Source organism: Mastomys coucha, unplaced genomic scaffold (assembly GCF_008632895.1).
Source record: "Mastomys coucha isolate ucsf_1 unplaced genomic scaffold, UCSF_Mcou_1 pScaffold22, whole genome shotgun sequence".
In the NCBI taxonomy this organism is placed as follows: Eukaryota; Metazoa; Chordata; class Mammalia; order Rodentia; family Muridae; genus Mastomys; species Mastomys coucha.
Genome location: NW_022196905.1, coordinates 30909825 through 30935601, shown reverse-complemented (window position 1 = coordinate 30935601; position 25777 = coordinate 30909825). Strand labels below are relative to the sequence as shown.

The following is a 25777-nucleotide window of genomic DNA, read 5'->3' as shown; positions in this document are numbered from 1 at the left end:
GCATCCCTCCCCAACCTCCGTTTTGTGTCATATCTTCTAGCACTGGCATAGACATTGCCTGTTTGCTTGTCTGTGAGTGACTTAGGGCAAGGACCTTGTTCTGCTTCATTGCTAGGGCCAAGCACTTGGTGTGCTTGCTAGATGACAGGCAGGCAAGCAGACAGATGGCTTCTTGTGAGGGCATATTGATTCCACAGGTTCTGTATGCCTCGGCCACGTGCTTCACTGGACCCTCACCAGATCAGTGAGAGAAGGTGAGTCCGTTGAGCACAGAATGACAAGTTGTACATGCTACTAAAACCAGGATGCAGGATCATACTAAGTTAAGGCATGGAATATTTATTTCTATAAGGCTGTGAAGTAAAGGTACATGTTACCCAGTCCCCTCTCTTTCCTCTTCCTCTTTACTATTAGGAGCAGCCATGACATCTGCAACTTCTTTCAAAGGGTAAATGTTTTAAAAGTAAGGTGAATATTGTAACATTTTTACTTTATGCTCTGGGTGGAGCATGTGTGTGTGTTTGTTAAATTATTTTTTTGAGCACTTGCACAGATTTGAAAAATCACACCCTCCCCTTTAAAGTAGTAAAATTGATCCCAGTGCCTCCCACACTGGGCATGCATGCTACCCATGGACTCCATGGTATCCTCTCACTGTAAATGCTTTAGTGGCTTCTAATGTACAGTTACCCCCCACCCCCGCCATTGCACGCAATCTTGGAAGATTTCCATCATCAAAAGTTTGCAGCCAAGCTGGGCAGTGGTGGTGGTGCATGCCTTTAATCCCGGCACTTGGGAGGCAGAGGCAGGCAGATCTCTGAGTTTGAGGCCAGCCTGGTCTACAGAGTGAGTTCCAGGACAGCTGGAACTATACAGAGAAACCCTGTCTCAAAAAAAGAAAAAAAAAAAAAAAAGGAAAAAAGAAATTTACATTGCCAGGCAGTAGTGCCACACGCCTTTAATCCCAGCACTTTGGAGGCAGAGGCAGGCAGATTTCTGAGTTTGAGGTCAGCCTGGTCTACAGAGTTTCAGGACAGCCAGGGCTACACAGAGAAACCCTGTCTTGGAAAAAAAAAATTGCAGCCTGTCCCCATTCCTTCTTCAGACAAATACCAGCTATATATTCTCTCTACAGATTTGCCTTCTGAAGAGATTTTATATACATAGCCCCACCCTGGCTGGCTTCCTTCTGGCAGCTTTTGCTTACCACAGTGTTTCTGAGGCATACTGACCGGCAGCATGTGTCAGTAATTTCCTCTTGTTGCTGGTTCAGGGCTGTTCATGCATTCCTTGACTGGTGGACATTTGGATTGTCTTAGTGTTTGATTGGTACACAAATTCTGTGGAGTTCTGCATGTGGGGCTTCTCATAGGTGGTTTCTTTTGGAGAGCTCCTTTGGTGTGTGGCTGGTGTATGTTGAAGTGTTAAGAAACTGCTTCTAAAGTGATCTCCTGTTTTGTATTGCCCCCGCTGCCGCTGTGTGATATGTCAGTGGCTCTTTTTCTGGTGGATCTCCAGGGCTCCTGCTTTGTGAGGCGGTTCCTGTTGGGGAATGAATAATTAAGTACTGAGTTGTCAGAAAACCAGTGGTGGGTGAGGTGCTTTGTCCTAGTCCAAGATACATGTGCGCACGTGTGTGTATGTGTGTGTCCAGGAAGGAAAGAGGACTATGTGGCGCTCTTGCTGACTGTTCCAGTACTCACTAGAAATAATTTTGACCCTTAACACAGATTTGTGAATTTTTTTCTAAGGTGTAATTTACAGTGGAACTCTCTGTCTGAAGGTCATAGTTTTAATGAATGCATATTCAGATAATAGTTCAGTCATTCTGGAAAGTGTCAGTGACCCACCAGGTAACTTTCCAGAAGGAGCTGTATCGTGAACCCTGTCAATATGTACTTTATGCTTATTACCAGCCAGCTTTTGAGAAGTGTTAATTATATTTATGGAGTTTCTTTGGTGACATATATTTCTTGTTTTATTTTATTTTTTCCTATAATCTTACAAAGTAGAACTAAGGCCTTTCTCTTTCTCTTTAGCATGCTGTCTTTTGCTAACTCCCTTTCTGTAGTTAGCAACCCAAGGTTCCCCTGTGGGGCTGGGCAGCCAGGGAGGCCATTGAGCCTTGATTCAGCCAGCCCCGCCCCGTCCGTTGTGGAGGAGGTCCTTGACAGCTAGCCCAGCCCAACCTAGGAACCCTGAGCAGGGATCCGGGGATCGCTACATCTGTGAGCGATTGAGTATCCTGCCGTCCCGGCCACCAGCCCGCCTCACCCGCCCAGTGTGGATCTGCGTGTAGATCCGTGGTCCAGACACAGGAGCGAGGCTGGCCTCCACTCACTGGGCATGGAGCCGCCGGCCACGCGCCTCTGAGGCCTGGCGTTCATGGTGAGTCTTATGCGGGTCTGCCGTCCCAGTTTGGCCTTCACTAGTGTCTCGGCCTGCCCTTCCAGGCCTGCTTGGTCCTGTGTGCGGTATGTACGGCTGTGTGCATGTAAGCCCAAGTGCAGGGTGAGCGCACATCACATGCATCAGTTTTCCCACTAGCCGGAGCTTGCCGGGGACACTAGCGAGGCACCTCCTCCCCATGGCCTTCTTTGTGTCTGCTGCTCGTAGAATTTTCTTTCAGGCTTCAATGTTGATTCAGAGAGCTCACCCTTCAGCCCCATTCTTACTCCTAGAACCACTGGTCCTTTTCTGGAGTCAGGTCAGTTTAGGCCAGGGGCCACCTAGAAATAGGATGGTCTTATTGAGGAGTCCGGAGAACAGGAGACTCAGGACAGACAGGAGCTGGGGTTCTCAGAACCCAGTGCAGTTTTGGTCCATGTCAGTTTCGGGTGCCTGTGTTAACTTTTGTGTTCTGGATGTTTGTAAGTAATTTGACCACTAGAGAAGGTCTCCTGAGAGCTGCTATTCCTGATGCCAGCATTCCTGAGAACTTACTTTCTGGGAGGATCCTGTGCCTGGGTAGAGAGCAGAGCCCCAGAAGGAGGAGCTTTCCCAGGTGTCAGAGCCTTTACCTACCTGCCCTGTGCCCAAGGCTCTGTCACCATCACTGTCTTCTGGAAAGCTGAGCACCTGTAAAACCTGAATGGGTCACTCCCTCTTCAGATGGCAACACAGCTCCATGTCCTAGAACAGCAGTCTTCTCTCAAATACTTGCTTGTTAGAGACAGCAAGCAGTAAAACCAGCCTGCCATGCCATGCTTGAGTCTCCTTTGTCTTTCTTACAACCTCTTTCAGAGAATTGTTGCAGGAAGTGATTTTATAGTAAAAGTGTCAGCCATGCTGCGCCTGACATTTCTGGCCTCTCCTTTGGGTACATGTCTCATACCTACTTGTTCTCATTTAATCTTCCCCTTAACAGACAAAGGACAGTTGTGGAGGGAAAGACAGTGCTCAGGGAAGTAGTGCTCTAGGGATGGCCCATCCTGCAGGTCCTCCCTGCACACTGCCTTGCTTTTGTCAAACCTGCCCCATGCTGTCTCTTACGTTAGTTTATGCTAGCCCAAGTACCCCATAGTCTGGATAGCCTATTCCAGACATAGGTCCTGAACCCTGGGCCTTATCAGCAGACAGATCCTGCTGCTATAGATGGCTGAGTCAGATGTGAGCACAAGCCTGATTGATGGCCCTTTCTTCTCGGTGAACTAATTGAGGAAGCTAGTGGGGGTCTGATCAGGTTATCGACATTCTTTGCTATCTTTTTAGTTCTAGGGATAGTATTGATGGATAGCCATCTCTCTTCTCTTTCTCCTGGGAGACATTCTTCTATTGCTTCAGATCTGATCTTCTCTTCCTTTTAATACAAATTTGTCTATTGCTGTGTGTGTACACACACACACAACATGCATGTGTTCTTTTTCTCTCTCTTTTTTTTTTTTGTTTTTCGAGACAGGGTTTCTCTGTATAGTACTGGCTGTCCTGGAACTCACTCTGTAGACCAGGTTGGCCTAAACTCAGAAGTCTGCCTGCCTCTGCCTCCCAAGTGCTGGGATTAAAGACGCCTTTATAACAAATTCTGTTGCCTACTGATTTTTGTTTTCTGGTTCCTAGCCTTAGGCAGTGTTCAGATATGTTCACACTCTACTCTTCTTTGGATTGTTCCACCAGCTGTGGGTAGCTGTGTGGTGAGACCATCATGGCTAGGCAGAACAATTTTGACTCAGTACCAACTGTTTAAAATGCTCTTGCTAACCCATTGACCAGGATCTGTGTCAGAAGTAGGCCATCCCATGGAGGAGAGACTTGGGCTAGCATAAACTAATCTAAGAGACAACATGGATGGGTCTGCCACGGTCAGCAGTGCCCAGGGAGGGCCATCCCCACCAGTACTTGTTAGAAGGCCTGCCTCCCCCCCCTCTCTCTGCCTCTGGCATAAACCTTATCTGTCTTTGCTTAAATGGTACAGGTACCGAGATGCTGTCTCTTGTTTCCTCTGGCCCTTTACTTGTTCTTTCTTACCTCCCTGCATCTCTCATGGTCTGTGCTGTGCAGTCACTTGTGCCTGTACCTACTTTCCATGCAGAGGGCCCCTGCAAGGCTGCAGGTGAGGTTCTCTTAAAGAGTAAGTCCTCATGGTCTCTTCACAGATGAGCTTCTTCTTTCCTCTGGTCTTCTTCCTTTTTTTCCCCTGCTGAATTTGCTTTGCTCATAGCCCCCACCTAGAGCTGAGACCTTGCTCAGGCTTTTTGATGCTTTTTCTCTGAATTTACTCATTCATCAAACCACACCCGACAGCTTTCCCCATGGTTCGCAGCTGCATTGGGCCAGGTCCCATCCTCCTCACTGGGATTTATGACCAAATGCTCAGGTCAGAAATTTAATCCAGGTACTTCCAGACCAGGGGCTTGCAGCGTTTTAAAGTCTTTCATAACCAATTAAACTGACTTGCAGTAGGACTTTGAAGAATACTGTTTGAAATTCCTCTCTGCTGGGATGATCAGGGTGGGTGAGGCCATAGCTGATATATGAGCAATTTGTTTTACTCACTGGTCTGCAGGGTTTTTGATGAGCCCAGTAGTACTGAGAAGCCTTGCTCAATTTAAGGCAGAAAGACTCCCTAGCTTGTTTCCATACCATGACAAATTAGATGACAGATCCCACAGATTTTGCCTACCATACAGAAAGAGCTCAGTTCATCAGAGAACAGACAGTTATTGCAGTATACTACCCTGTTTAAGTCTTACAGTGGTCTGTCTTACTAGTCACTTCTGCTTATAATGATGGAGTAGAAGCAGGAGATAGTCCAGACTTGCTTAAAAGTCAGGACTCAGATCTTGTTCATTTGAGGCTTTGCCCCTGCTGCATTGTGTTTGGCCCTAGTCAGCACTAGTCAGTAGTGAGCATTCTTTTCAGGCCTTAGAGTGAGTATTGTCCTCCTGTATCTGGAGCTGGTTTGTCTGGTTGCACAGAGAGCCTACTGTGGACACCTCTAGTGGTTGTAGAAAAAGAACTAGGTTTGGGGCAGAACTTGTGATCATGCCTGTACTATTCTATTTGTATTTACAAGTACTGTCTGAGTTTTTAAAATTGATTTTATTTTTATTTTATGTACATTAGTGTTTTCCCCACGTGTATGTCTATGTAAGGGTGTTGGATCCCCTGGAGTTAGACAGATGTGAACTGCCATGTGGGTGCTGGGGCCTGAACCTGGGCCTTCTCTCCAGCCCCCCATTTGGGTTTTGCAAAGGCTCTACATGGGATTTTCAAGTTTTGGCAGGCCAGCCTCTATCATTAAATCATGCATCACTGTGTGATGAACCTTGTCATTTGACCCCATTTGGCGTTAACTGACTCAGGATTACAGGTTGTCAGGGTTGGAAGCTTTGTGGAGGCTGACTGCAATGAGATTGCTTCCTATGGGGTCCTCCCTGTGAGCAGCTCACTCGAGTTGGTGAGAAATGTCCCTAAAGAACCCAGTGCTTAGAGTCTGATCAATTTCCCCATTCTCTACAGAGCAAATCTGAGGGCCTCCAGTATCCATTATGATTGGGGTGGTGATGGTGGCATCTTTTGCCTCCTGGGCTTGGTGTGCGGATTAAATCAACTCTGCTTGGGAGGCCTCTGGAAAGCCCGTGGTCCATTAGCCTTATCAGCTGCCACTGTCACTGCTGTTATTAGAGTTAGTAACAAGTGCTTATTGACAAGATCTGATGTTTTGGCCTTGCATCAAGCCATTCCCTTCCTTTTGCTTCTGTGTCCCATATCTTCGGCTCGAAAACTTTGCTGGACTCTCTGATCCATGGTGTTTTGAACTGTAGTGTTTTCCCTTGCATTCCACAGTCATTTCAAGTCTGAGAGAAAATGTAATGGTGCATGTAACCCTGTCTCCATGCTGTAGGGCTGTGCCTGCTGACTGACTAATATATGCCTGTCTCCCTGTTACTGGCAGCAGCCTGCTCTGATAGTGCTTGCATCCACCTGGTGGCTATGGGACCAGGCTCGAGAATTCTGCCAGCGTTCTTTGCCTGGATCTTAGCTGCTGATTAGTGGACCTGTGTGTTGCTTCAAGTTTCATCTCTGTAACCCATGGAGGACTTGGTGTTTTTCACTCCCAGACTACACATTTGTTTGAGTATAGTCGAGAAGGAGGTCAGGCCTCCTTACAGTGGCTGTGCAGAGGGCCTGCAACCCCAACCCTGTACTTTGAACTTGTGTCCTGTCTATAAGGTAGGGAGACATACTGATTGTTAGGGAGGTCAGGTCAGACAGTGTCTAGAGCCACAGCAAATGGGGAGAAGCATCCAGACTCTGTGGCATCTGACTTGTGGTGTGAGATTGTTGGCTTTAGCATAAATTGTCCTAGACCAGGCTCAGCAGATAGGTAGCACCCAGTGGGATGATTGTGACTGGTTCTTGCCAGATGCCGCTTGCATTAGAATCCCTGTCATCACAGAGCCTTGGGTAGATTTCCTATAGAGCTGAAGATGTTGATGCCTACTGACTGGACTTGGAGCATCCTGCTGCTAGCACTGGACTGTTGCCACTCAGCCTTGTCAGGTTCAGGAGCCAACATCAGCTCTAGATAGTTAGTTAACTAGAAAGGATTTCCCTCTCCAGTGGGATCAGCTCAGGGTAGGCAAGGTAGGATCCTAACCCCATGCACCCAGTGTATGGGAGCTGTTGCACTTTATAGAAGCTGTAGCTGTCTTTTCTGGGTGAGAGAATAATTGCTTGTGAAGTAGCTTTTCTAAGATTATTTCACAGGATTCGTGTGGCTCTTGTCACCCAGAATGGCATGAATCTGTGGCAATTCCACCCTTTCCTCCCCCTTAGAGATGCTTCTCACCAGTAATAGATGACCAGCGATGAACATGTTTTGATTGTGCAGGGAGCCCAACCATGCATTACCCCAGAAGCTGAGTCTCCTCAACACTTCCTCTGGGTGTTTGGGATCTGGGTCACTAGGTGTGACTGAGCTGCTGTGGCTGCAGCCCGAGGATCTAATTAGTGACTCAGTGGGTTTGGAGGTCACTTTTAGATTTCCAGGGCATAGTAGAATTATTGACAGGACATTGTCCAGTGATGACATAGCAATGGCCATCACAAGAGCCATTCATCTCTTACCAAGAAGTACAGGCCTGTCACTATGTGGGGAACATGGCTCAGGGGTGCTGACCCTTGTAACTTTGCAACCACCACAGGGGAAGTGTGTGGCTCTGTCCTAAGGCATCATCACAGCAGGGAGCTCTTGGAACCCTTCTGAACAGCAGGGAAGACTTGAAGGGCACTCACCCTTACAATAGACTCAGCTACAAGTAGCTCCTTTTTTGAGGATACAAAACTGGCTGGGCCCAGAGTCACCTGATGTCTTTGTTCTAGGAATATGAAGACAAGACTGGAAGACCGAGCAGGCCACCCTCTCCAAAGCAGAATGTGAGGAAGAACCTGGATTTTGAGCCACGGTCCACCACAGGGCTCATCCTTGAGGACAGACCCGCGTGAGTCTGAGGAAGAGCCTCTGTGCTGTCTACTGTGCGGAGCTCCTTTTCTGGAGGCTGGAGAGGAGAGAAGAGTGGCTGGGCTTCTTATTACCTCCATGTTAGCCTTCATGCAGTGTGACATCACACGGTGATTTAGGAAACTGTCCAGTGTCATAGAAACATAACCAGGCTTTTCCTTTCAGGCAGTATTTGCTTGTAGTTTATCATCCAGGTTTGCATTGTGTGGCTGCTGTAAGTGCAAGGCTAGTTTGGGAGTACATAAGGAACCCTGCAAGCATGCTTCAGAGTAGTGCTTTGGAGGTGCCTGCCTCTTAGAGTGTCGTGTGGAGTTTCTTGGGTGGTTTGAGTCAGGACTGCTCTCTCTCTCAGCCTTAGAATCCCCATTGTGTGATGAGGCAATCATGCTTGGAGACTTTCCTGGAGAAGAAAGTCATAGCTAATCTAATTACTGAATTTACACAGTAGTGCATCAGAGAGAAGGTTTCCCACTTGAGGAAGAACAAGAACAACGACAGGTTGTCCTGCCCTGGGCTAGTCAACTCCAGCTTCCTGTCCATCCTTGATACTTAAAACCATGAAGTCAGGCCAGTCATATGGTCAGTAGGTAAAGAAAGATGCTTGCTGCCAAACCTGCTTCCAGGCATCTGGATCGTGGAAAGAGACAGCTGGCTTGTGCAAGTTATCCTCTGACTCTCTTTCTCTCTTTCTCTCTCTCTCTCTCTCTCTCTCTCTCTCTCTCTGTCTCTCTCTCTCTCTTTTTCTCTCTCTCTCTCTCTCACACACACACACACACAGAGGGAGGGGGAAGGAAGAAGGAATAATGGAGAGGAGGGAGGAGGAAGGAGGAGAGAAAAAAGAATATCTTCAGGATTGTAGAAAAGCCTGAAGAGGAGGTTGGAACTCTGGGTAGAGACCAGCTCTTTGAGTGTGCTGAGAGGAGAGGAGGTTGGAACTCCAGGGTAAAGAGACCAGCTCTTTGTGCTGAGAGGTAGGCCAGGCTGGCCACCTTTGACCAGTGGTGGTGGTTGCAGTCTTACAGGGATCGTGGTTATAGAACTTGTGGAATGCAGGCCAGGTGCCATCACATCCCATTAAGTCAGCTGCCAGAGTCCACTGGCATTCTCTATGGGATCCATATAGTTCCTGTGTGCATTTGCATAAAACAGAGTGAAGGAATTACAGCACTATATAGATTATTGTTCTCATTGCTGTGGCAAACACTTGACCAGAAAAAAAAAAGAGCTCCAGGAAGCAGGGCTTATCTTGGCTCACAGTTTGAGGGTATAGGCCATCATGGTGGAGCAGGCATGACGGCAGGAGGTGCTGATCATGTGGCATCAGCCCGCAGGAAGCAAATAATGTTGGTACTTATCTTGCTTCCTCCCAGACTTTGGAATGGTGTCACCCACATTCCTTCTTTAAACCAGTCTGGAAATACCCTCACAGACACACCCAGGGGAATGTTTCTGAATGAGTTGTAGCCAGCAGTGTGATTAACCATCACAAGAGCTGATCTGAAACTAAGCACTTAAACTGCCATATAATATATACTGTGAGGTCATCCTGATGCAGGGATCAGCTGTTGACACTGCTGCTTTTCAGTAAGAACAATTTCTTTGAAGAATAGGTTGACTTCTTTTCTACAGAACAGATACATCTTTACAGATGCATCTTTATAACCTAGTGTTTCACAGTGATTATCTTGCTTTGTCTGAAATGTCTTTGTGGGGAGATAGTTCAGTGGTGGAGCCCTTGCTTGACTAGTGTGTATAAGGCCCCAGGCTCAGATCCAGCTGAGGAAGGTAGCACATAGCTGTGTCCCAGCACTTGAGAGGCTAAGGTAGTAGGGTCTCCTGGGCTATGTAAGTCTCAACAAAACAGATACAGTTTCAATTTATGAAAGAACTGTAGTTTAAAAAAAGTAGATGTTTTAACCTTGGGTTTTAGAGCTTTTATGTAGTAATGTTTCTGGTGACTTTTTCACTCAGACTTTTCTCTAGTTGTAACAGTACAATCCTGTTTATTTCCTGTCAAGAAATCTCCCAGCCAAGCCTGCTGAAGAAGCTCAAAAGCATAGACAGCAGTATGAAGAGATGGTGGTGCAGGCCAAGAAACGAGGTACTGTATAGCCACCCAGCTCTGGTCTCCTCTAATCTGTGGAAGTTCTTTAGCTTTAACCATGACAAAGGCATTCATACTTTGAAATACATGACTTTTCCATTAAACAGACCAAAAAAGGATGCTTCTCATTCCTGGAAGCATAAAGATCATATATGAGAGTGAACTGTAGTAACACACACCTGTTAGTCCAGCACTTGGGAAGCTGAGGCAGGAGACTCATGATTTCAAAGCCAGTCTTTACTGTATAACAAGATCCTGTGACAAAGAACTCATAATTTACATGAGAAAAGAGACTATAGGATAAGAGTTGTGTGCTAGAAAGAATGGCAGCCAATATCGACATGCAGCTCTTTCTCCTCTTTGGCTCTTCTCTTCATAAGATGTGAGGGATTAGATAAGTTCTTTGCAACATTTAAAAAGCTAGAGTGTGCTGTGACTCTGGAGTGTTTTAAAGTACATACAATAAATAAATGGAATATCATTCACCCTTTAAGAAGGAAATTCCAACACATTACAAAATTGTTGAATCTGATTGATCCAAAGTGAAACAAGCCAGTGACTAAATGAGAGAGAGTATGATGTCATTTCTTTGGGGTGCCACGGGGTCATGGGCCAGAGTCCTTCACAGAGGGCTACCTCAGAAGGGGCAGACAGGGAGTTAGTGGTTAATGAGGACAAGGTTAGTCAAGGAGAAGACGAGAAGGTTCTAGATAGGATAGTGGTGGAAGTGTATCACAGTAAAGAATAAGTGTTATGAGGTTATACAGTTAAAGTGGTTAAAATAGTAAAGTCTGTGTTATGTCTCTCCATAATAAAGAACTGTAACTGTTCCCAAGGATCCAAGAGTGGATGGTTCTAGAACCTCTTGCTGCTCTAGAATCTAAAGACGCTCAAGGCTTGTTTATAAAATGGCCTTATTCTGTGTGCATATAGACTGTGTACACCGTCCTGTACTTAGTCAGCTGTGGATTACCCATGATAGTTTTACACCACATAGATTCTTATCAGAGGATTGCTCAGGGAATAATGACACAAAACTGTACATGTTTGGTTCAGACATGATTTGGTTTGCTAAGAGATAGAGATGTTACCGTGGAGTAAACTAAGGAAAAGATGTGCTTAGTCTCCCTCAGCACTGCTGAGGAAATGAAGAGCAAAGTACAAGGGGCTGGAACTGTGGCTCAGTGCCTGAGAGTGCTTGTTGCTCTTGCAGGGACCCAGGCTCAGTTCCCAACACATACTTGATAACTCACAACCATCTGTAATTCAGTTCCAGGGGTTTGTGTGATGCCTTCTTTAGACCTCTGAGGGTACCAGGCATGTACATGATACACAAATATACATGCAGGCAAAATACTATACACATAAAATTAAAAAAAAAAAAAAAGCACTGCAAGTGATCTTAGGGGTCACATTCAGAGAGAGTGGGATGGAGAATGCAATGGGCTTTCAGTGTTCTTATGATGTTGGCTTGGTTGAATGCTTTCATAGGCTTGTGTGTATTGTATTCATTGAATTATAGTTGTGCTTGTATACTGTTTTAAAAGAACAAGCTATACTTGAAACATTTACTGAAGGATGGATAGAATGTCCTGTAGTCTATGAGGAGTAGGATATGATGCATATACCTGTAATCTTGGCACTCTGGAGTAAGAGGAAAATACTGAGTTTGAGGCCAAACTGGACCACATAGCAAGATCCTGAGTTCACACAGTAAATCCTTAAGTTATGAAGTGAGTATCAAGAGCAGACATTTGCTGCATACCCAACACCACCCATCTGTCTGTCTGTCACTCTTCCTTTCTCCCTGTCTCCAGCCCCGTGTGTGTGCGTTCTCACAAACATGAACCCAGGCTAGAGGAGGCATCCATCAGGTATCCTGTCACGGTCCATCTTACTCTTTGAGGCAAGATCTCTTGCTAACCTCGAAGCTTATGGGTTTTGATGGACTGGCAGTCAGCAATCCTCCCATCTACATTCTGCTCAGTGTTGGAGTCACAGGCATGCACTCATACTCAGCCTTTATATGGGTGCTGAGATCTGAACCCCAGTCTCATGCTTTTGCAGCAAACACTTAACTACTAAGTCACCTCTCCAACTCCTCCTTCACTGTTCTTTTTCTGGCGTGGTGAGTACTGGCTGCTCAGTGTTTTCTTTAATTACGATTTATAGATCTTAAAGAAGCCCAGCGGCGGAAGAAGCAGCTGGAGGAAAGGTGCAAGGTTGAAGAGAGCATTGGAAATGCCGTCCTCACCTGGAACAATGAGATCTTGCCTAACTGGGAAACCATGTAAGCATTGCCTCACTGGTGCTGCTTAGTGTGACCACTCCTTCCTGGAGTCTGTGGGCAGTAGCTGTAGTTACTGGATATGGTGACAGCCTCTTCCAGTTTATCTTTTGAGAGCCTGAGCCATGTTTGTAAAGCATATGCCTGTGTCACTCCATACTTAAAGTTTTGGTAGCTTATTGTGAGTCTCCATATGAAGTTGAACTTTGTACCTGAAGGGATAGACTTCTGTGTGAGATGACCTGCCCTATCTCTGCAGACTGTCCCCAGGACTACCCAGTAGGAACTGCTAATCTGTAACCTCTGGACCTTTGCCTGCTCTTTCCCTGTCTACAGTGTCTTTAGCCTTCTAAATCCTGTTTTTTTCTGGCTTAGTCTTCACAGGGAAGAATTTCCTGCCCCCACCCGTGGAAGACTCCCTTGAGTCTCCTGGCACTGCTTGAGCATCTGTCTCTTTCTGAGGGTGGAAGCCACTTGTATTTGATGTCAACCTGCAGTGTCAGTACAGAGTGGCACCCCTCAGCACCTGGCAGCTGTGGCATCCTCAGTTCTGAGGATCTGCTGTACATCTTGTTTTCTTTCATGTCTTCAGTGGTGTTTAGCTACCCTGTAAGGCCCCTTCCCACTACATTTCTGTAGAAGAGAACTGCCTGCACGCTTCTCCTGTGCCCCCCACACCTCCACTATGCCCTGCGCTCCTTACCTGTGTGCAGCATTTTGCAGTCCTGTAGGAGTCCACTGTTTCTCTCCTGTCTGTGTTTTCTGCTCAGTCTTTCCAATTCTTCATGTGTGTAAACTTCCAATCAATCAGAACCTGGTTCTGGAATGAATGTTTCTTGGTTCTTTGGTCTGTGGTGTTCTGTGCTGTGCCTTTAGTACCTGCCACAGCTGTAGCAGTATTATCTGGATTTCAGTATAGTCAGGAGGGTAAGCTCTCTGAGGGGAAGGGTGAGTGGGGGTGAGGCTTGTGTGCAGATGCGCCTTCCTCCATCGAGAGCAAACTTAGAAACTCATGCTTCCATTCTGTTCAGGTGGTGCTCTAAGAAGGTTCGAGACTTGTGGTGGCAGGGAATCCCTCCAAGTGTAAGAGGCAAAGTTTGGAGCTTGGCCATTGGCAACGAGTTGAACATCACTCACGGTGAGTGGCTTGTGTGATTCTAGGCTTTGAGGTTCACCCCGGGGTTCTGGAACTCCCTTCTGTCCCTTTTGCCACATTAGAGTATGGCAACCACTGCCATGAAGCTCTGGTGGAAAGGCCAGAGAGGCTAGGGCTGCTATCTACAGGGTATAACATGTGATGCTAGTGTGTGAGGGAAGGAGGGAGACCCTGTTCCCAATTTTTAAGCTGTTTATGATGCTTCTCAAGCACCTAGCTCCATGGTAGAGTGCTTGACTAGCATAAGCAAAGCCCTGGGCTCAATCTCTCCAGTATTGGAACTTGGAGAAAAAAACAAATGGGCATGGTAGTACACAGCTGTAATCCCAGCATTTGAGAGGCTTAGGCAAAAGGCTAGTTGTAAGATCAAGATCAGCCTTGGCTACAGGGTGAGACCCTGTCTCTAAAGACAAAACAAATCCACAAATCTCTCAAGTGCTCAGCTTTTGTGGCTCTGCCACACCAGCCTAGATTGACTTATTCATGTATCTAAAGTACACAGCAGGGCTATGGGTGTCAGAGTTCTAGTCGCATACAGATCAAACATGAAGCCTTAATACAGGGAAGTCCTATTTCTTCCTGTTGAAAGTAAGCTGCTCCGGCAGGCAGGCATTGGTCAAGCTGCTTTTATTCTGGTAGATTCTGCAGTTTAAGGCAGGTGGCTTGTCCCTGACCCCTCTGGTTAGGTTACAACATAGCTTCTGCCATGTTAGTAGCTTTATTCTGAGCAGTGTCTCCATACTGAATAGTAGAGCTGTCAGTTAGGTAATGACTGGCTTCCTTTAAGGAGGATGGCAGGGCAAGGAACCTTCTCCAAACTCCTTTTCTGGCTAAATGCTGCTGCCAAAATTTCATTGTAAGACCTTTGTATGAGAAGATGTGTAACGTGTGACTTGAAATAGCTCTTAGCTTCTCAGAAGTGAGAAGTTGCTGAGCATGCAAAGATCTGTGTGCTTGAACGCCTTCTAAACTCCACCAACAGTCCTGGGGCTAAGGGGATGCAACATGTAGTGCGTATGTATTTAATATGTGGCTCTCACTGATGCCTGGGTTTAATTTACTTAAATTAAAACCCATGATGAACTGGATGATGAACAGATGGTGCTGAGCAGCTGCCTAATTGTGTATACATCTTACCTAGGACCTGTGCCTTGGGCCTGGCTCTCACTCTGTATAGCTTATGTCTGTCTGTGAATGCTATGTCCTGTCCATTGTCCCCACTAGAGTGGCCTCACTGTATTGCCATCTGCTCTGTCATTTATGCCCAGCCTAATCTGGATGTGGCAGGCCTCTCTGAAGTGTTTGTTGAGTGAATGAACGCAGCTTTCTGACCTCACCTTACTGTTTGTCCCAGCCAGTCTGAGACAGTGATTTTGGTTTGCTGGGTGCCAAGAACCAGCTGCTGTTCTCTACCTCATCTCATTAAGCCAGCTTTGTTGGTCTCAGGAAGCTATTGGGACCTCATTTTCTTCTTGAAAAAGGTTAGGCATTGTGTTCCATATCTGTGGCCAGTGTGTGTGGGGTCAAGGTTCTCATTCTACTTTTGGCTGGTTCTGAAATTGGTGTTCTGACCTGGGAAGACCCAGGGCCCAGTAGCACAACTAAGCCTCACTCTTGAGCAGGCATGGTGCTCGTGGCTGTGTTTGTTGGGGGCCGGGGGAGTCAACAATAACAAAATCCAGAACAAATAAACAACCCCTCCCCACAGGAAAACAAAACATCCAGTCCTCACACCTACGGAAGACAGGCTTGTACTTCGAAATTGGGGCTGGGGGCCTGGTAGCATTGCTTAGCAGGAAAGACACATACCGTGCAAACCTAGTGCTGTAAGTTTGATCCTGGAACACATACAAAGGAAGAGAGAGAGAGAACTGACTCCAAAGTTGTTTTCTGGCCTCCACATGTATGTGGTGGCACATGGGAGTTCTTCCTCCATCACACATTTGTATATGTACAATAATAAGTTGAATTTTAAAAAGAGGTAGGAGTTGGGGTCTTGAGAGAAAAGTGTCACCTTTCTACCACGACTGTACATGCGACAGTAAAACTGTGGGGGAGGGTCTGTGAGCTCAGACATAGACATATTTATACGCAGTCTCTCCTTCTAACAAGTTCTTCACTTGTGAGGTAGAGCCCTAGTGGGCACATGCTGTTGGGATAACATTTTCATACACTGTGTGAAGGTTGTCTTTGTATTATTCTAATGTTGATTTCTGTCCAATAGATTTCTGTCCATCCAGATTTTGGTATTGTTATTCTTATGGACCATCACCTGCCTCAATATTTTGTAAACATACACATTCCTCTCCTTTTGTTTAGTTTAATAAACAAATAGCTGAATCAGGAAGGGAGGGTAGATCTTCCAGGCAGAGATAAGGGAGAAGAATTGAGAGGTGGAAAGATTCACCAGTGGGATGCAGGGGAAGGTCAACATGCCTGGAGGCACACTGTGTTCCAGAAAGCGTGACAATAAGCATTCCATATAGTAGTTTTGTGTGCTCTTCTGAGAATGATAAGAATGTTTTGACCCAAGCCCTAATTTGGATTCTGAGCCTGACTTTTCCAGGAAGTCTTAATAGTCCGATTAGGTTAAGTTGCAGCAAATTTCCAGTTGTTCAGCTTTTAAGAAGAACATGTGCTTCTAAATCTGCCAGGCCACCTGGAGGTTGGGTGGGCAGAGGTCCCAGTGCATGCTCTAGACCCCAGCCCTGGACACGTCTGTATTTCTCTTTAGAATACAACAATATAAAATTGTGTGTCATAACTGTGCCACTTTGCGATGGCACACCAGCATAGGTTGTGGGCATGTTAGGGTTGTCATAAAGCCAGGATGGGATCATTAGGATGAGTTACACTTAGCAAAACACGTGAAGGCAGCTGTGCTTGGCTCTACCCTGCAAAGTAAATGATAGAAAAGGTGATGTGGCAAACACTCAGAGAAAGGCAGTGATTGGTGAGCAGTCCTCAGCGTATGGGAGCTGGGCATCAAACAAGCCAGAGGTATAAGGGAGTAGGAGTTACGGAGGAGCTGGGCACCGAGACAAACCCAGTACATGGGACATGGCTTGCTGTTGAGTCGTGAGCATGGTTTGTGGGGCTCCAGGGGCCCCGTCTGCGGCCTGCAGTGGTTATTGGGAAGCTGAAATTATCTGATTATTAGCAACTGCCTGAGGAGCAAGGCTGCTGAAAACACAGGGTCTGAATATGGAAAAGATTTGAAGACTATTGTGACAATTCTGACATCAGAGAGAGCTCTGCCTGTTCAGAGCACCAGTTTCTATGTCCCTCCCTCAGCAGCGAGATGAGGAATCCTGTGCCATCTGGGTAGCAAGCTCCCATGTCCTTATTTGAAGGCAGTGTGCATCTTAATCTCAGAAATCATAGGTCTGAAAGTTTTAAAATCTAAATATTGAAATCCTGGAAACTGAATTCCAAAACAATTCCCATGCAGAAGAGGTAGAAACCCAAATTCTCTGGAAGGATCGATCATGCAAAGCAGCAGGATCTAAAATGCCAGTTTTGTGGGTTTTGTTTTTTTAAAGCATTGTCAGCAGTGGTGTTTCTCCAGACTAGTGACATTCAGAAGCTTTTAAGGAACTCATGCCGCATATATCTGAAGAGGTCAGCAGTTTCTGGCTGGGATACTTCTAGAAGCTGGCAACAGTGTTGCAGGCTGGTGGGTGGAAATGCTCCTGCAGCTTCTGCTTCTGCGGTTTGTTGAGTGCAGGTGGGGTAGGTGGGAAGTACTGTCCTGGAGGCCATGCAGCAAGTGTCCCAAGGACCATTACCACTGTGTATGGTGAGTCCTAGAAGCTTTTGAGAAGGAGCAGTGACACACAGAAATTGGGCGTGTCTCCAAGGACACTCTCCATGGCCTACAGGAGAGCACAGCTTGATGTGCTGTCAGCCTCTGTAGGCCACCTTCATGGAGCTGTCCATATTCTACCCCTGGAAAACGGTTTCCTGTCCTTTACTCCCTTTTGTCTTTAAGCCACCCAAATTATCAGCAGTTTTTTTGCAGGTTGTTGTGCTGTTGTGTATGTGTGTGCCTTTAAGATTTTATTTTATTTTTGTTTTGTTTTATGGGTATGGGTATTTTGCTTGCATGTATGTCTGAGCGCCACATTTGCAGTGTCTGCAGAGACCAGAAAAGGGTGTTAGAACCCCTGGAACTGGAGTTACAGATGCTTGTGAGCTACAATGTGGATGCTAAGAATTGAATCCAGATCCTTTAGAAGGTCAGTCAGTGCTCTTAACTTCTGAGCCATCTCTTCAGCCCCCGTGGTCTGTGATATTCAATGTACAAATTGTCTACAAACTTCAGATTGCTGTATTTCATTTTACAACTTTCTTGCAGATTTGACCGTGTAAAAGGGTGTTACTGTGGTGTTGTTTATGTGTGAGATTGTATGTATGCAAGAAGAATCTTCTTAGTCCAGAAAGAGATATCCTTTTGTTCTGTTTTTCATTCATTCATTAATTTATTCACTTTACATTTGATCACAGTCCCCCTCCTCCTCATCTCCCTGTCACATAGCTTCTCCACTCATCCCCTTCTCCTGTAAGAAGGGGGAGCCCCAAGGTACCCTACCCTGGAACATCAAGTCACTGCAGAACTAAGTGAAAAATCTCTCCCACTGAGGCCAGACAGGGCAACAGCCTAATTAGGGGAATGGGATCCTCTGGCAGGCAACAGATTCAGGGACAGCCCCTACTCTAGTTATTGGGGGACTCACATGAAGACCAAGCTGCACATCTGCTACACATGTGCGGGGGCAGGGCATAGGCCCAGTCCAGGCTTGTTCTTTGGTTAGTGGTTCTGTTTCTGGGAGGCCCCAAGGGTCCAGGTTATTTGACTTTGTTAGTACTCTTGTGGAGTCCCTATCCCCTTCTGGTCCCTCAGTCCTTCTTTCGGCTGTTCTTCAAGACTGCCTGAGCTCCGTCTAAAGTTTGTTTGTGGGTCTCTGCATCTGCTTCCACTGGCTGCTGGGTGGTGCCTCGCAAGATAGTTATGCTAGGCCTCTGTCTGCAAGCATAGTAGAGTGAGAGATGTCCTTTTGGACATCTGCATCTGTGAACATCCTTTAAATTCTAGGCTCTTTGGATGACTGTATATGCAGTGGTATCCCATCTCAGTTTTGACTAAAGATTTAGGTCTCCTGGCCAGTGTTTCACGTGGCTACAGTAAGGAAGCCTAGTGCACAGTTATGAACCATAATGATAGCTATTCATATACTTTGCTTTTCAGCATATTTCTGTGCATGTAGGTCATCTGCTTATGACAGGCATGTAAATATCCTTCATCCTCTGTGATGCTTACAGTAGTATTGATGCTTATTTTATTACACAAAGCACACATGAAGTATTCTATTGTTTTTATGTTATGTTTCTCAAATCTCCCTCTTAAGATATAAGTAAATTTCTTTCTTTCTTTTTTTAGAATTGTATTTTCAGGATTTTAGACCTTAAGGATTTCAGATTAAAGCTTTTTTTTTTTGAGATTATGACTCAAACTTGTTAGAAACCAGTACTCAGGCCATTGGTCATCTGAGAGGCAGTGGGTCAGTTACAGAAGGTCAGAGCAAGATATAAAGTAGGTGACTGTGTAGCAGAAGAGGGCACCAAGCCTTGTGGCAGTATGCATGGCCTTCCTTTGTAAATGGCAGTCTTTCAGGCTAAGCGGGGAGGAATTGTCAGAAGGATGCCTTACTCTGTTTAGAGAAAGAGATAGTTGTATGTTTTGAGGGAACATGTAAGACTTACTTACCAGAAGCTTTTCTTTCAGAGCTCTTTGACATCTGTCTTGCTCGGGCCAAGGAGCGGTGGCGGTCCCTCAGCACTGGAGGCTCAGAAGTGGAGAATGAAGGTACAACTCTTCCCTCATTGAGTGGCCACTCCCAGCAGTACTCCTCACTAGCTAGTGTGGCCCGGGGGGAAAGGGACTGTTAAAAAACAAAAATAGAAAGGAAATAGCTTTTAAAAGAACTAGAACCCCACAGCTCCTAAGAGGGTTTGTGTCTCCTCCTCACAACCAGTTGCTTCTAATTAAAGTTGCCTGGTAGCCTGGTTCATTGAGTGTTGGCTTCCGGAGGCCCCAGCAGTGTGTATCTGTGAGATCAGAGGAAAGATCCATTGGCACAGCAATACCTCTGTGGCTAGGCATTGTGACTTCTTGTGCCATTATGAATATTTGAACATAAGCTGTTCCTATTTTTATTTAATTTATAAATTGACAAGATCATATGTGTCTATCACATACATATTTTGAAGCATTTATAGCATGATAAAAATGTAAGTAAATGCCTTTAAGAATGTTTTTAAAAATTCAGAATTATATTTTCAGGATTTTATACTTTAGGGATTTCAACATTTAAGATGAAAGTATAAAGTTAATCCATATTGCCTCACATTACCTCACATAGATCGCTCCTCTTGTTCTACCTCAGCACTTATTTTCCTCATTGTTGTTGATGATAAGTAATATCAAATTAGATGCTAGGTCGTCTTTTTGTTACTGGTCTGTGTCCCTAACTGAACCCCTTCCCTAGGACTCTTTAATGGGAAAGCACCTTCCCTCTGCTCCTGTGGCCTAGTTCAAGGATACAGTGTATAACTAGCTACAGCCATCATGTTGTAGGATTCCCTCCTATCTGAAAGTTTGTTACCTTTTGACCAGTATCTCCCTGCTTCCTTCCTGCTCCATCCTCCCCTGCCTCTGGTAAACCTGTTCTGTTTTTCTGCTACTCGGAGTTCAGCTCTTTTAGACTTGAGTGTACAAACGATGTCACACAGCCCTCACCTTTCTGCGGTTGGTTTGTTCATTTGGCACAATGCCCCTGAGCCCATCTGCTGTCCATATCTGCTACCTTTTCTTCGTTTGCTTCCTTGCAGACAGACAAGTAGGTTGTTGAGTCTCTTGACTACCATGCGTAGTGCTGAAGCAGATACCATTCCTATTTCCTTTAGTTGCACACCCAGGGGTGGGATTACTGGATCATGTATAGTTTTACTTTTAAGGTTTTGAGGCAACACATACATAACAGCATTCTCACCAGAGATTGTTTAGGTGAAAGGCTGTCTTTGTTATGATTCCTCGCACCTGGGTTCAAATATCAAATTAGATTTTGATTTTTAGATTCTAGAAAGTAATCTGATGATGTTCCAGCTCATGCCATGAGGCATTTTGATCCCCACAGTGAGAGATTCTGTACTTGTTATGAACACTTTATGAAGGTGGACGCTGTGTAGGTGAGGCGTAATTGATCTGTACTTGGGAAGAGCTTCTCTCCATGTCTCATGTTATAAAGCTTCAGAGCCTGGAAATGGCCCATGTCTATGCTGAGGCGTGCAATGACTTTTGCTTTTTTGACAGATGCTGGGTTTTCAGCAGCAGACAGAGAGGCCAGTCTGGAGCTTATTAAACTGGACATTTCTCGAACATTTCCTAATCTCTGCATTTTCCAGCAAGTAAGTGGTGGGGATTTGTCACAAGTGTGCCCTGTTTAAGTTTTAATAATACTGAGTTGCATGTATTTGTAGTCATGTTTGAAAGGTTAGTTAGGGTTTTGGGAGGAATAAGATGGGGGTCAGGGACAATGCATTTAGATGCTTAAAGTATGTGTAACTGGTTCTTCCTGATCATACTTCTGCCTTAAAGACAATTGGTTCTTTTTGTAAAGTGTGCATGGCAGAGCCTTGGCCGGTGGTGCAGAAGGGCTTATGAGTAGTTGTGTTGTCAGAGTTCCTTGGTGCTTTTGTGTTGTTAGGACTGTAGTTAGCTGTGTCCATTTTGTAGGAGCCTCAATGTGATTTCGGGGACCTGCTGAAAGGAGAGTCAGGAACGAGTGCCCCATAGCCTTGGGCTAGCCAGGATGAATGGCTGAGCAGAGGTGGTGGGATTTCTGAGATGATGAGCCATGAGGTTTGGGGATGGATTCTTATCTGGATGTTAGTGGATCAAGAAAGACCTCTCCTCAGTCATTTGGGCACAGATGCGGGGGTTGGGGGGTTGGACAGAGTCCTCTCTCAAGGCCTTGTATTCTTTGAGTCCGGAGATGTCCTTTGAGGCCTCTTTCTTGTAAGCTAGGAATATCACCAGTTCACCTTCCTAATAGTTCTCCATCTTTTCAGGGGGGTGTAACAAACTGGAATGAGTTGGTTAAGCGGCTGCAGAATGAACAGGCTCAGAACATTGACTTTAGGTAGGCTTGGGATGAATGTTGGGCTGGACAGCCTTGACAGCACAAGAGAGGCACTGTCTTTTGAGGGGTGGAGAATCAGAGGTGATATCCAGGAGGAAGGGAGTGGTTTTGTTTGCATACACTAGGTTTAATTACTGCTGTCTGGCAGAGAGCAGTAGTACTCCTGGCCAGGCAGAAGTACAACTGGGGCAATAGTATTGGGACCCTGTTCTTGTGCAAGGATAAGTGTGGAAGACACAGTTGTCCCTGCAGCCTCCCTAGAGGGGTTCTCAGTTTAGTGAATGCAGCATTGGTGAGGACTGCTCCTCAAAAAGAGCAGAGTATGTAGAGGGCAGAGTTCTAGGACTCTGGACTGTGGCTGAGAAGCAGGCATGGAGTGTGACTTGGCCAGGCATCGGGGACTAGCCAGCTTCAAGGGCAGTGCTAGTCTGAATACTGTGGATGCTTGGGGAGGGGCGGCCAAGAGGAGACTTTAGGTTCCAGTGACAGGGCATTGTTGTCTCAGGGATTCCACAGAGCAGGGACCTGATGTCTAGGTGTAGAGGAGCTTACGACATTGGGTACCTTGAGCTGCCAGTGAACATGTCCCTTGTCTCTTGCTCCCTACCTGCATTCCCTCACTGTTTCTTCTGGCCTTTGTGCCTCTGGATTGAATCAGGGGGTAAGATGAGGACCCTGGTGGTACCTGATGGGGCTTTTATTTTCTCTTGGCTTCCTGTATCTTTTTTAATTTTTTTTAAAGATTTATTTATTTATTTTCTGTATATGAGTACACTGTAGCTGTGCATGCAGATGGTTGTAAGCCATCATGTGGTTGCTGGGAATTGAACTCAGGACCTCTGCTTGCTCCGGCCCCACTCGCTCTGGTCCCCCTCACTCTGGCCCAAAGATTTTTTTATTATTATATGTAAGTACACTGTAGCTATCTTCAGACACACCAGAAGAGGGTGTCAGATCTCATTATGGATGGTTGTGAGCTACCATGTAGTTGCTGGGACTTGAACTCAGGACCTTTGGAAGAGCAGTCAGTGCTCTTAACCGCTAAGCCATCTCTCCAGCCCACTTACTGTATCTTAATACATCTGGAAATGTTGCATTGAGTTTTCAGGATTCTTACAGTCAAGATAAGGGAAAAAGTCTGTATAGCTTTATAGCTGTCCAGAATTTTGGCCTGGTGTCTAACCTCTGGGAGTACTGCTCGGGCTTGGTGGCAGGTGTAGACTCAGTTGGGCAGTTTTCTTCAGAATTGTCTTTCTCCTCCTGGCTTCCGTAGGCCTCAGCCCATACCTTGCAACCCACTTCCTGGTCATCTCCTTGGAGGCCTTCTGATTTCAGAATACTTGGGCCTTCCCATCTCAGTGGGGATTCCTGTAACTCCTGCTCTTGAAGGGGATTAAGCAGTACTGCTTTATGAAGGGGGTTGACTTTGGCCTCACAGATTGGGTTTGATTACAATCAGTTGCCTTCTTTCTAGTAGTTTGGCCTTAGGTAAAACATTTAATCTCTCTGTCCCTTAATCTGTTCATCTGTGACTAAGGATGATCTCCACAGCCTTACAGTTTTGTTCATGGTGCTTGACGCACAGAAGGAAGTCATCAGTGCTATACTGACAGTTAATTATTTTGAACTATATTTGAAGCTAAATGACAGTGAGGTCCACCAAAGGCTGAAGACTTTTCACTAGGGACAGCCCAGAAATGGAGCCCTGGGAGTCTTTAGGGCGAGCTTGTGGTGCCTGGTCTCTTGCCTGCTTGAGAGAAGCTTCATAACCTTTCTCATTAGCAGAGCTAAAACTTAAGAGATTTGAGACAAGGAAGCAAGTAGGACTCAGCAAAGCAGGACAGGCTTCTGTTCCTGAAGGTCCTACTGTGTGCTGTGGGCCACACCTCAGTGTCATGGAGCCCTAAGAGTCTATAAAGCCTCTGCAGAGGCTGAGGGCCCAGCTTTGCATTACTGGGGTCTGTGGGGGCTTCTCCTGAAACATGATCCCTGAATTATGCTTCAGAAATGTTGAAGTGGACAGTCCCTTGGTGCTTACCAAGGAGCAACGGGTGAGCTCAGAAGAAGGGCCATGGATGGAAGCACTTGTCCCTTCTGGGTAGGTTGTTCTCACAGGCTTCCTTTAAGTGAGACTTACTCTGTCAGTGGGCCCCTGAGACTTTTAGAATCTTGGGACAAGAGAACAGTAAGTGTGAAGGCTGGAGGTAGGGGCAACTTGAGATTCTAGCAGAAGCGAGGGCACTGAGGAAAAGGAGCTGGCACCACTATGAGGGGATGGAATGACAAGGTGGAAAATCCTCTAAGGAAAGATCAGTATAGTTTTCCTCAGTCTCAGGTCACATAGAACCTCTCTGTAGTCACTCTAGCCCTCAGGTCAGCTCATGGATCTGCCACCATTGTCCCTAGCCCTGCATGTTGCCTTTCCCCCACCTCACTGTATTTTCTTTATGTGGCTCTTTGTGCTTTGAAAGTTTCTATTCTTTGATATAGCTTTTTTTTATAGAGAATGTAATAGTCTATGCTGGGAGTTGTAAATCCTGCACTTAAGAGGCTGAGTCAAGATTAATAGGGTTTGGCTATTGGGAGACCCCATCACCAACCAAACAAAACAAAACAACAAAAAAATGTGATCATCTGGTTCCTGTCATTCCTTTGTAAGCCACCCAGAGGCACCTGTGGAGTGACTGCCCAGTCATATGCCAGAAAGCATATTTATTCCTACATTAACTGAGGCTGTGTGGTACATGATAAGAGCTTCAGATGGGTCCAGTCAGTCCCTTTACAGTGTCTCTGGCACACTAACAACAGTGTGGGGCTGCTCTAGCCTTGTCTCCTTGTTCAATTAAGTGGGGAAAGCTGACAGTTTTGTAACAAGTTACAAGAAGAGCAAATGGAGATCTTAGCAGGTGGGGAAGGGGCTGGAAAGTGCATGAAATGAAATAGCGTCTACTAGGAGCTAAGACTTAGAACATGCTTTCCAAAGCTGCTATTCAAAAGATGCAGAGGAAACAGTGACAGGCAGGAAAGCAAGCCAGGATGGACCATACTTATTGTGGGCACAAGGCTGAGTCTCAACAGCCTTGTCACTTGCTCTGAGGAGTCCTGGCCACCCAGCTTTCCTACTGAACTTGAATGAAGCCTGACTTTATAACTGGGGCCAAAGGCAGGGCATTTCATGAGGGTCCTGTGCACAGCTGATCCTTTAGCTTTTGTAGAGCAGCTTCATAGACAGAATTGCAGATTTCTCCATTAACAACAAGTTACTAGCTCATTTATTAATTGCATTAATGCATCTATTGCTGCCAGCATAGTGCTCAGCAAAGCCCCTCGTGCGTGATCAGCACGGTGACTATAGCAAAAGTAGCAGCAGTGTTACTAGATGCTGTTCTGAGACTAACATTACTTACGCATGTGTTGATCTTGTATGTCAATCCTTTTAGGGTGGTCCATATCATGACATGTTGCACAGTATTTTGGGCGCTTATACTTGTTACCGGCCGGATGTGGGTTATGTAAGTGATGTTTTCCAGTTTTTTTATGATGTTATTGTCTATAAAGAAAGTCAAAACATTGCCCATCTTTTATATTGAATGTCATTGTGCTTTTTGAGGAGTATGAAAAGTCTTGAGATAAATAAGTTGATTCAGTTTCCTTGGACAAGTTGGGCTGATGCAGCTGCTCTGTGGCCTGCATCACATTTTAACTAGAGGTGATGTTTACTTTCTGCACGTGATTTACCCCTGACATTAAATAGAAAAGGCTTTACCATTAACCATTTTTTTAAAGTGTGCTGCCACTACTCCTGTGGTTTAACAGATGAGTATGTGTGCTTGGTCTTAAGCCTGCTAAATTCATATATGTTACCACAGTACCACACCCAGCATGGCACATACCAGAGGGCAATATTTTGGATGCCAAAGGCCTAAGGTGGGGGTTGGCTTATGGTTTTCCATTAGGAGGGGGTAAGGGGTGGAGGGGAGGCAGGTGGCTAATGGCCAGAGCTATGGCTCTGTGGAGGGTGGGTCTGCTCTGACAGGGTTTACTTAGGTGGTGAAAGGGTAGTTGT

At 45.8% G+C, this 25777-nt stretch overlaps 1 protein-coding gene across 6 annotated transcripts in view; it reads left to right on the top strand.

Annotated features, from left to right (window-relative positions):
- The window catches only part of Tbc1d14 (TBC1 domain family member 14), a 90910-nt gene that overhangs the window by 52598 nt on the left and 12535 nt on the right, over positions 1-25777 (top strand). For 5 of the 6 annotated variants that reach the window (XM_031341856.1, XM_031341853.1, XM_031341855.1 and 2 more), the window contains exons 4-10: positions 7825-7943; positions 9982-10064; positions 12240-12357; positions 13386-13492; positions 19296-19376; positions 20883-20977; positions 25152-25223. In XM_031341856.1, the coding sequence (XP_031197716.1) occupies positions 7825-7943; positions 9982-10064; positions 12240-12357; positions 13386-13492; positions 19296-19376; positions 20883-20977; positions 25152-25223 (675 nt within the window). Of the gene's footprint in view, positions 1-2129; positions 2389-7824; positions 7944-9981; positions 10065-12239; positions 12358-13385; positions 13493-19295; positions 19377-20882; positions 20978-25151; positions 25224-25777 lie in introns of those variants that run through there. The other variant, XM_031341857.1, reaches the window with a different exon arrangement.